Genomic DNA, 11,151 nt, shown 5'->3' with positions numbered 1-11,151 from the left:
TTGTGGTGTGTGGGAGTGTGGGAGTATTGTGTGAGTGTATGTATGTGTCTGTCTGCATGTCTTTGTGTCCTGAGTATGTGTACTGTGTGTGAGTGTGTGGCTGTGTGTGGCTGTGAGTGTGTGCACGTGTGTACCTGTGGTGTGTTGTCTGCGTGAGTATTGTGTGTTGTCTGTGTGAATGTTCATGGGTGAGTGTGTGCATGAGTGTCGTGTGTGTGAATGAGTGTGTGTGTGTGTGTGTGTGTGTGTGTGTGGTCTGTGTACCTGGGGAGAATACTTGTTACGGGTTGAACGGTGTCCCCCAAACAAGACACGCAGCAGTCCTAACTCCCGGCGCTGTGAGCGCAACCTTGTTTGGAAATGGGGTCTTCGCAGAGGTCACCAGCTAACACGCGGTCACGCTGGAGGAGGTGGGCCTGACCCACTGTGGCGGTGTCCTTCTAAGAAGGCAGAGACAGACACGGGGAGATGCAAAGGGAGGACCACACACGAAGGGCGCAGCGACTGCAGCCATGTGCTCTAAGTCAGGACCGGCAAGGACCCGGCAGCCCACAGAGCCGGAAGAAGGAAGGAAGGATCCTCCCCTAGAGCCTCTGCAGGGAGCATGGCCCTGTCCACACCTTGATTTCGGATGTCAGGGCTCCGGGACTGCGAGAGAATACATTTCTGTTGGTTTAAATACTTGGTCTGTGGCCCATTTGTTGCAGCGGCCCGGGATACTCATGTGCCCTCCAGAGAACCCCTGGGCTCTGGCAGAGGACAGCGATTCCAACCGGGCCCAGGAGGCGGGAAGGGTACCTGCCAGAGTCCCAAGATGTCCCAGCAATGCCCACGAGGAGGGGAGGACACCGTCCAGGTTTTATGCTTGGCTGGAACAAAGCCATCTTAATCTGTTCTTAACTGCCACTTAGTGTTTTCTTGCAACTGTCATACTCAGTTATAGAAGGCTGCAAGTTCCTCCAAGGCTTCCTTGGGGTGATATCACGGATACCTCCCGACAGAGAGTGAGGACGGAGGCTCAAGGGGGGGCTCTACCTTGGCCGCTGATGCCCAGGGTGCCCTGTGCAGCTTGCAGGCCCCGGGAATGTCACCTGCTTTACCTAAGAAGTGGGACCAGTGGGAACCGGGTGACCTCATTAATCCTAACACGAAGCCCGGCGCCAAGCCCTTAAGGCTGTGTGCTTGCTGCCTTGAAAGGCGCCTTCCCGGCGATTCCCTGCTGAACACTTTTGCCCTTGTGGGTTTTCTGTCTTTCACAGAAGCAAGGTCAGATGAGAAGAGGCGGACTGAACCTGACAATTTTCAGGGACTTGGAAGACTCTCAGGGTGAGAGGTGTAAGAGACAGGTCGTTGCGGAGTTCTGTTTGTTTGCTTTGCTGATGTTGTTGTGTGCCGTCAAGAGGACTCCGACCTACAGCGACCCTACAGGACAGAGTAGGACTGCCCCCATAAGGTTTCCTAGGCTGTAAAGAAAGACATCATGCTTGGTAGAGGGTCAGCGAAAAAGAGGAAGACCCTCAGTGAGATGGACTGACCCGGTGGCCGCAACAACGGGCTCAAGTGTAACAACGATCACGAGGATGGCGCGGGACCGGGCCGTGTTTTGTTTTGTTGGACACACGGTCACTACGAGTCGGAACCGACTCGACCGCACCTAAGAACAACAATCTTTAGGGGAGCAGATCGCCAGGCCTTTCCCCTGCGGAGTCACTGGGTGGGTTCAAACTGCCAACTTTTCAGTTAGCAGCCGAGCGCTTAACCATTGTGCCTCCAGGGCTCCTTCTGTTTGCCAACGTGTCCCGTACATTTTGTACGGCATAGACAGTGTCCGTCTTGCATCTTCCCAGAGCCCACGGGGTGCGGGCGGGGGGCTTGTGTCCTCAGCCCTGTGGCTGCTGGCTGTGCGCCCCGGGCTGGCGGGAGGCCAGGTTGGCGCCACGTGGCTGGTATGGCGGTCCCCGCTGTCTGAGCTTCACCAAACACCCCGCTTCCTGGCACTGTTTCCACAGGACCACTCACGCGTCGCCCCGCCAACCACTTTACAAAGCCAGCAAGGATTGTTCCTGTCAAGTTCGTAATCCGCAAGGCTTTTGAAAGCTTCTTTTAACTCGTAATGTTGAGTGGTTGCACAGCGAGATTTTTACATTGTGTTTTGTGAGAATTAGTATACGTGTGTGTGTGCACGTGTGTGCACGTGTGGGGGGCGTGGGTGTGTGTGTGTGGTGTACATGTGCATGCGGTGTATGTGTGGCATCTATGTGTGTACATGGTGTGTGTAAATGTGTCTGAGGCATGTTGGATATGTTGTGTTTACGTGTGGTGTGCACACGTGGTGTGTGTGTGGTGAATGTGGGATGGGTACACGTGGTGTGTTTTGTGTGTGGTGTATGTGTGTGATGTGTGTGTGCGTACATAGTGTTTGTGTACATGGTGTGATGTGTGTGTGGTGTGATATGTGTATATGTGCATGGTGTGTGTGTGGTATGTGTGTCTGCGTGATGTGTGTGTGCAGGTGTCTCTATGGTGCGTGTCTGTGTGTGTGTCTGTGTGGTGTGTGTATGTGTGTGGTGTCTGTATGTCTGTGTGGTGTGTGGTGTGTATATGTGGTATGTGTGTGCGTGTCTGTGTTGTGTGTGTGTGCGTGTGCCTGTGTGGTGTGTCTGTGTGGTGTGTGTGTGCGTGCATGTCTGTGTGGTGTGTCTGTGTGGTATGTGGTGTGTATATGTGGTATGCGTGTGCGTGTCTGTGTGGTGTGTGTGTGCGTGCCTGTGTGGTGTGTCTGTGTGGCGTGTGTGCGTGTCTGTGTGGTGTGTGCGTGTGTCTGTGTGCTGTGTATACACAAAAGTATTGTTGTGACTGGTGCCCCTCCCTTGGTTGTAGAAATGGAGGAGCACGGAGCCCCTGGCACCATCTGGTACCAAGACCCCAGCTCCAGAGGGTGGCTCACCTGATAAAGTCCCTGACGACAGGCACACACTCGGCGTCCACCTCCATGGTGACATTGCTGCCTGACTCCCTCAGCAGGTCCCGGGCCTCAGGGTTGGTGGAGAGGATCAGTGTGTGGGCACAGACGCTCAGGGCCTCCTCCCCCCTGGCCCACACCTGGATGGACAGGTCACAGCTCTGCTGGCTGTCAAAGACTCCGCTCAGGGCCGTCGAGAGCTCGCTGGAGAAATCCAGGATGTGGACGGCTGGGTAGCTTATGGTTTCTACGAGGGGAGGGGGAGACATGCTGGGTCAGGCGTCAGACGCTCGCTCTGAGACCTGGAAAAACACTTTCTGCCCCAAACTACGGTGATCAACCAACAAACAAAAAAACCCAGCTGCTGTCGAGGCAACTCCGGCTCATGTGACCCGACGTGTGTCAGAGCAGGACTGCGCTCCACGGTGTTTTCAGTGGCTGAGTCTTTGGAAGTAGATCACCAGGCCTTTCTTCCACAGTGCCTCTGGGTGGACTTTTGGTTAGCAGCTGAGCACAAACCATTTGCACCACGCAGGGACCCTTAACTGCGGGGACAGTCCCTGCCTTGTCTGCTCTGAGGGGCTTCGGGAAGACGAGGGATCTGACCTGCAGGATCTTGATGAAGCAAAGCCTCCTCTGGAAGACAGGGTGTCACTGCCAGTGGTGACCCGAGTCCTTTCCGCCCACGCACCCCACTGAACAAGCGGCAAGGCTGAGACCCTGGTCCAGTCTCTGCTCCCCGTTGTGGGCCCTCTCCTCTGCTCCGCCCCTCGGTTAGTTCACCTGCTCCTCAAATTCAGGCCGTGCCTCCAGACAGGGGGTTCAGGGGCCCCAGTCTCCAGAGCCCTAGGCCCCACCTTTTTTTTTAATTATGACAAAATATATATAACATAATATTCTCCATTTTAACCACTTTTAAGTGTACAGTCCAGTGGCATCTGGTGCAGTCCCAATGTTGCACAATCATCACCACCATCTATTTCCAAAACCTTTCCATCGCCCCAAACAGAAACTCTGTACCCAGTCACCGGTCGCTCCCCACGCCCCTCAGCCCCTGATAACGTGTCTGCTTTCTGTCTCTATGAATCTACCTCTTCTAGACATTCCATGTACGTGGGATCGTACACTATTGCTCTTCTGTGTTTGCCTTATCTCATTCAGCATCACAAGTTCAAGGTTCATCCATGTTGTAGCAGAACTTCTTTCCTTTTTGTATGCCTGCATAATACTCATTGTAGACACATACCACATGCTGTCACCCATCTATCCTTTTTAAAATCCAACGAAGTGATTAATCACCCCCAATATTACCCTTCTAAAACCAAAACCACCTCCCTGGCTAGATGGCCTCAGAAGTTGGAGTCCTCTGGCAATCCTATTTTGGAACATGATTTTGGCTGCCTCCTCAGGGGAAACCAAGGCCCAGCCACATCACGTGAGGCTCCCAGGGCAGTACAAGCGCTTGTGATGGACTGCTGCCTCCCCACATCCACTCTCACAGCCTAACCGATAACTAAGTCCCACCTCTTCCCTAGTGGCCCCAAACAGGTTTGAGTCAATCCCTACATTTTAGCCACCCCGAGGGGGTCCAGCCCCTATTGCTCCTCCTGCCCCAACATGTTGGAGCTCCCAGCTTCCGGCCTCCAGCCTGCCCTCCTCACAGCTGCCCCTCTCACCGCATCACCCCCTGCATCCCTAGGCTCACAGTCTGGCATGTCCCGACACCACCCACCCGGCGTGAGCCTCTCACTCCATCTGCACACGTACACACCGGCTCCCGGCAGCTCAGGAGCAGCCCGTGGTGGGTGGGCAGAGGTGCCCCCACCCGTGCACAGGCAGCAGGAAGAAGGGGCAGTTGGCAGTGAGCGGGGAAAGAGCAGCTCCAACAACCGGATTCAAGGCCTCAACTGTGCAAAGCAGCTGGGCTCACTGCGGGTGTGAGGAGTGAGGGGCTGAGGGGGGCCTCCCTGTGGTCTGGGCTCACTGGAGGTGTGAGGAGTGAGGGTCAGGTGGGGCCTCCCCATGGTCTGGGCTCACCGGGGGTGTGAGGAGTAAGGGGCCGAGGGGGGCTTCCCTGTGGTCTGAGCTCACTGGGGGTGTGAGGAGTGAGGGGCTGAGGGGGGCCTCCCCGTGGTCTGGGCTCACTGGGGGGTAAGGAGTCAGGGTCAGGTGGGGCCTCCCCATGGTCTGGGCTCACCGGGGGTGTGAGGAATAAGGGGCCGAAGCGGGCTTCCCTGTGGTCTGAGCTCACTGGGGGTGTGAGGAGTGAGGGGCTGAGGGGGGCCTTCTCGTGGTCTGGGCTCACTGGGGGAGTGAGGGTCAGGTGGGGCCTCCTCGTGGTCTGGGCTCACTGGAGGTGTGAGGAGTGAGGGGCTGAGGGGGGCCTCCCCGTGGTCTAGGCTCACTGGGGGTATGAGGGTCAGGTGGGGCCTCCCCGTGGTCTGGGCTCACTGGGGGAGTGAGGAGGGAAGGGTTGGGTGGGGCCGAGGGGGGCCTCCCTGCCAGTCAGATCCCCACCCCCCGTCACCGAGAAATGCCTAAAGCAGGCTCTGCATGGAGCACTGTGGAACCTTCCGGAAGGTGCACTGACAAAACCGTGGAGCTCGGTCCCTGAAAGCCGTCACCTCAGAGATGCAGGAGTCCTGTTTTGGAGCAGCTCCCTGCCCGACGGCGGGGTTAAAGGAAGCACTGCCAGGCAAGCTGCCCTCACCTGAGAACCCGTGTGGCACAGGTGTGAGGCGTGCGGGGAGGCAGTGTGCTGGGTGGCCAGAGACACGGCAGGCCCTGTTCTGGGCCCCCAGGGCTCGGGCCCCCTACACTCAGGGGCCGGGTTTGGGGGAAGGCGCCCGTCCACTCACTGCTGGTGCAGGTCACGCTGGCGTCTTCTTCGTGTTGGCAGTTGCTGTTCAGCCAGCCCCTGGACCTGCAGTCGGCCAGCGACGGCTCGGTCCCCGTGCACTCCAGGTCATCCAGCATGATGGGGCCCGCTCCTGCGGGCACAGGGAGGACAGAGCCGGCTGCAGGGGGACCCAGGCTCCCGGCCAGGAGCGGGCAGCCCCGAGGACCAGAGAAAGGACGTGTGTATTTCAGAGAGAAGGAAACCACCACCCCCGGCAGCCTACCGGTCAATTAAACAGCTCTTTGTTGTTCACGCTCCCTTCCCTGCGTGCTTGTATTTACAGATGCCTTTAAAAAGAACTTCATTGGTAAAAGATATATAACGCAAACTTCATTGGTAAAATATATATAACGCAAAGGTTGCCTCTTTAACCGTTTTTAAGTGTGCCCTTCAGTGGTGTTAATTACATTCTCCACCTTGTGCAGCCATCACCGCTATCCATTTCCGAAACTTTTTTTATCACCCCAAACAGAAACCCAGTACCCCTTCAGTGAGAACTCCCCAATCCCCCTCCCCTGCTCCTGGTAACCACTAACCTACTTCCTGTCTCTGTGCTTTTGTGCTTATTTCGCTTGGCATGTTTTCAAGGTCCATCTATGTCACTGCACGCATCAGAACTTCATCCCGTTTTAGCCCTGAGTAATGTCTATCGTATGGATGGACCACACTGTGTGTATCCACTCATCTGTTGATGGGCATGAGGGTCGTTTCCACCTTTCCGCTATTGTGGGTAACGCCGCTGTCACAGACAGATTATCCGATAAGCGAGGTACCCCCAGGCTTGTTGTGGTTACTGACTAAGCCGGAGGGCACGATTTCACCTGTTTTCCACCACAGGCGAGACTGTGCCCTCCGGATTAGAAAGTAAACACAGCTAAGCCCGCGGGTACCTCGCTTACTGGTTAATCTGCCCCTGGCTGCTGTGAAGATTCATCCACAAGTATATATGCCTTTTACCAGGTGTGCTCATAGTGAATATTCAGGTTGGGGTTTGGATTATTACTGTAACATTAGACCATAAATTTAGCCTTCATCCTCGTGAAGTCTAACGGCTGCTTCGGGAATATAATATTGCTGTTGTTGTGTGCTGCTGTGCTGTTTCCGACTCATAGCGACCCTATGTGACAGAATAGAACTGCCACGTAGGGTTTTCTAGGCTGTAATCTTTACAAAAGCTGGTCATCAGGTCTTTCTCCCACAGAGCCACTGGGTGGGTCTGAACCGCCAACGTTTCATTTAGCAGCCGAGTGCGTAACTGTTTATGCCACCAGGGCTCCTTCAGACATCAAATTAGTATTCCATAATTGGTGCCACTATCCCCATTGCTGGATAATTAGATCATTTCCAATTTTTCAGAATCACAAACATGCAGCAGTGAAAATCCTCCACGCAGAGCTGTTCCTCCAGGGGGACTGTTTTAAGGAGATAAATGTCCAGGCCTGGGGTTTCTGCCCAAGGGGGAGGAACGAGGCCGAGCTCTTGAATCCCGTGCCTGTCAGCCTCGGTGAGGCCGGGCAGAGGGGGTGAGTCTGCCATCAAAGCCTATCCCCAGGGCTTCAGCATCACTGAAAACCTGCATGTCTTTGATGCTGGCCGTGCCCACCAAGGGGACTTGCAGGTCAGCTGTGTCTTGGCTCTGGAGGACCGGGGAGCAGAGGCCCTACCTGGCCCGAACGCCGCACTGCCCAGAGCCTGGGTGGCGTTCTCGAAGCCCAGGGCGCGGCAGACCACGCTGGCATCCGTCAGGTCCCAGCTGTCGTCACACACAGTCCCCCACTGGCCCCTGTAGAAGATCTCTACGCGGCCCTCATTGGCCATGTTTCCATCCATCAGCCTCATGCTGCCGTCCTCCAGGCCTGCAGGCTCGAGGGGGCAGAGGGGAGTGAAGATCAGACAGGGTGATGGGAGGCACCCGGCCCCACCCCAGGCCCACCAGCTGCCCTGTGCTTTCATGGTGGCAGCTCTGTCCAACTAGGGCTGAGCCTCTGACCAGTGAGCCTGGGGTCTGGTTTTGCCACTTTGAAGGCCCCTGCCTGTCCTGGGGGGAGGTCACCCACTGGGGAGGAGTGGGAGATACTCATAGACCCCCCAACACAGAGGTAAGCTAGCCTCCCTTTGTCCCACAGAAAGGGGCAGAAGGAGCCACCTGCGCTCAGCATTTGGAGTGGAGGTGGCCGGGCTGCAGGAACAGGGGCAGGGAAGGCTGCCCAGTCTGACCCCACCCGTGGTGAATGTGGCTCGGGGGTGCCAGGCCTGGGGACAGTCACATGGGGAGCATGGGAGGCCCTTCCTCTTCCTGGTGGCCCCACACCCACCTGATGGCCCGCAGGAAGGACACCACACAGGTACTGGGAGAGTATGGGGAGCCCAGGCCCCCCAGAACCCACCAGCCCCCATCACAGGTGACAACTGGGGTTTCAAGCAGGAGGGGAGACCCAGGCCGCCAGCAGAACATTTGCTGGAATTTTCTGGAGAGTGGGAGTGTAACCTCGGATTGAGGAAGAGCCGCTTCACTGACATTTTCTCCTGCCTTCCCAGGAGTCATGCTCACCGTGGGTGCCCGCGACCAGCAGCCATATCCAGAGGAGCTGGGGGATGGCCATGGCTGTGCCTGGAGCCTTGATCCTGCAGCAGAGGGAGACACCAGGGCGGGGAGGGGGTGTCCTCAGAGCGGGGCCGCGTGCCCTGCAGCCCTGACCCGCCAAGGTCCGTGTGGCAGTTTCAGATGGCACCGAGAGGCCTGTGGGTTCTGCTCCCCCAGGGCCCACTGCATGTAACTGAGTGTGACAGAGGCCGGGACGGTGGGGCCTGGGGTTGCTGCGGGCGCCCCAGCAGGGCCCTCACCCCAACTGAGGGCTGGTCCTCAGGCTGAGTAGGACTTGGCCAGGTGAAGGGGTGGGCTGGGGGCTCCAGGCAGTAAGGATCTCTCACCGCCGGGTCTGCACCCGGCTGCCCCGTGGTACCGGGCGAGGTGATGGGGGAGGGGGTTGGGGTCTGCAGGGCCCAGACGGGGAGGCCCGTGGAGTCTCATTAGGAATCAGGGCTGTGTGAAGGTGACCGACCCTCGCAGGCATGCCCCCTGTGACTGGGGGGACAAAGGCCCTCGGGCTGCACTGTGCAGAGGAGGGGGGGCTGTCGGGAGGTGCCCCAGAAGTGCAGGCATGAGACACCCCGGGAGTGAGGGGTGTGGGCTGGTGGTGTTGGGTGGGGGTGATGGAGAGGAGGGGTCGCAGTGGGGTGGGGGAGTGGGGGGGGCTGAACCCAGGAGCCGCGCAGGCGCACAGGGTGGGGACAGTGAGAGACTACCCGGTACACCAGGCACACACACACGTGCGCTCACAGACTCAGCTGTAATGACAATTTCACCTGGTTTTCACCACGGCAAAGATCGGGTGACACCCGTGTGAACCTGTTCACTACAGACTAGTCAGTCAGCACAGTGAAGGCCGCGCTAACTGCAAGCCAGCGCGTGGCATGCTGCTGGTTAATGCACCGCCGGGTGGGGAATACGGCGAGCAGGCTCCGCACGGACACAGCGCTGCCGCCGCTGGGGTCGGCTGGCCTAGTGTTCCACGAAACCGAGGTGTGGGGATACGGGGCCACCAGACCCCACAGCCAGCAGGGGCAGGGCCGGGGAGGACCCAGGCCTTGGGCCTTCATGTTCCTCCCCACTCTTGCTTGTTCCATCATCTGTAGTGGCCTGTCACCCCCGGCTGCATCTTAACCTGCTTCCCCTCCTCACATCCCGTGAGTGTGCACAGGGCTGGACAGGTCATCGCCCCTCTGGCCCAGTAAGAATCACAGACGCCCCTAACACTGCTCCCTGCTGTCCAGCAAGCTCAGGACCAGGCTGCTGGAGGCCCTGCTGAGCGCCGTGACAAGATCAGGGCCTGGTGACCTCAGGGGCAGCATGCAGCACTGATGCCTGCATTTACAAGACCCCCAGGGGACACGGGAAGCTTTGAAGGACGCCCCGAGCCAGCCCTGCCCAACGCACAAGCTCACAGAATCCTGACCGTGCCCGAGAATTGCCTTCTAGCTAACACCTCGCTCACCTGCGAAGCAGCTGAAACGCGGGGAGGCTGCCGGGCTAACGCATAAGGCAGACCTCGCTTCACTGCACTCATCTCAGAAGACGGCTGAAGGGCCAGGTGACCGGGAAGCCCCTCGGTCCCGAGAGCACCAGGACAGCCGGTCACCCTCCCTACTCCCAGGACATCCTAGGCTACCAGGTGTGTTCACCTGCACAGGAGCTCAGGGCCACGAGGAAACGGCCCATCAAGCCCGAGGCGCATGCATGGTGGGAAGGCGGGAGCACCCCGCGTGGCACGCGTGTGCAAACCAGGCGAAGGTGCACTTCCTGCAGGTGGGCAGGCGGGCCTGGGCAGAATGCAGCGGGAGAGGCCATACCGCCGCCTGCCCCCTTGGCTCCTGCCTCCTGCAGTGAAGAGCCTGCCCAACTGTACGCAGTGGCCCTGCGCATCTTCTGGGAGTAGCACCCTGCCCCCAGCCCCGGGTCTGTGCACACAGGGCGCTTGGCCCCCACTGCATAGACAGAAGGATGTCCACCTGCGAGCAAGGGGAGACAGGTGGTTACCTGCCCAGGTAACTCCTGTGGCTGCCCTGGAGCCTCGTGCCTTCTCGCTGCGGGAGCCTGCGGTGAGCCTGTCCTCGGGCCCGAAAACCCTCCTTGCGTGGAGTGTTGTCTGTCTGGTCCAGGAAATGCTTCAGAAAACTGAGTCTAGTTTCAGTTCCTAGAAATCACGTGACCAGTGTTTCTCCAGGGCTTGGCTGTGACACAGAGCCGTAGCGGGTGCTGGGGATGGCAGCGGCCCAAGGTGGGATTCTGGCTGACCTGGTAGCCTGCAGCAACTCCCACGGCCAGAGCCGGCAAGCAGCAACTATTCTGGAATTTAGACAAGCTTCCAAGCTGCACCGACTGATGAGCGAGGCACTGCTGGGGGAGGGGCAGAAGGGGCAGCAAGGATGTGGGGAGAGGCTTTAGGGACAGAAAGAGCAGGGTCCAGGCATGCGGAATTTAAAGTCCCGAGGCCCTATCCCAGCACCAGCACCAATATCTGCTCCCTGGGATTTCAACGGCTTTCCAACCTCCTGAGACCCCCAACAGGAAATGCTTAACAGCGGGGCAAGACAATAGCTTCAGGGAGAAGGGGAGGGAGAGGGCTGGCTTCTGATAAGAAGACTGTTGAAGCCTCAAGAAAGCGGGGACCAACGGCGGTACCACGAATGCTAACCTAGCGGGGACCAACGGCGGTACCACGAATGCTAA

General features: G+C 58.1%; 1 protein-coding gene across 1 annotated transcript in view; it reads right to left on the bottom strand.

The window, feature by feature from the left end:
* Positions 1-10,558, bottom strand: part of LGALS3BP (galectin 3 binding protein) — a 12,100-nt gene extending 1,542 nt beyond the window's left edge. The window contains exons 1-5 of the mRNA XM_004374372.2: positions 10,431-10,558; positions 8,413-8,486; positions 7,526-7,717; positions 5,821-5,952; positions 2,948-3,209 (exon numbers count right to left, since the gene is read on the bottom strand). Of these exons, the coding sequence (XP_004374429.1) occupies positions 2,948-3,209; positions 5,821-5,952; positions 7,526-7,717; positions 8,413-8,464 (638 nt within the window). The 5' untranslated portion in view covers positions 8,465-8,486; positions 10,431-10,558. The remainder of the gene's footprint in view (positions 1-2,947; positions 3,210-5,820; positions 5,953-7,525; positions 7,718-8,412; positions 8,487-10,430) is intronic.
* Between the last annotated feature and the right edge of the window lie 593 nt (positions 10,559-11,151).

This window comes from Trichechus manatus, unplaced genomic scaffold, assembly GCF_000243295.1.
Source record: "Trichechus manatus latirostris isolate Lorelei unplaced genomic scaffold, TriManLat1.0 scaffold00028, whole genome shotgun sequence".
NCBI lineage: Eukaryota > Metazoa > Chordata > Mammalia > Sirenia > Trichechidae > Trichechus > Trichechus manatus.
Note: the sequence above shows the minus strand (reverse complement) of the source record. Positions and strands in the feature narration are given on the sequence as shown.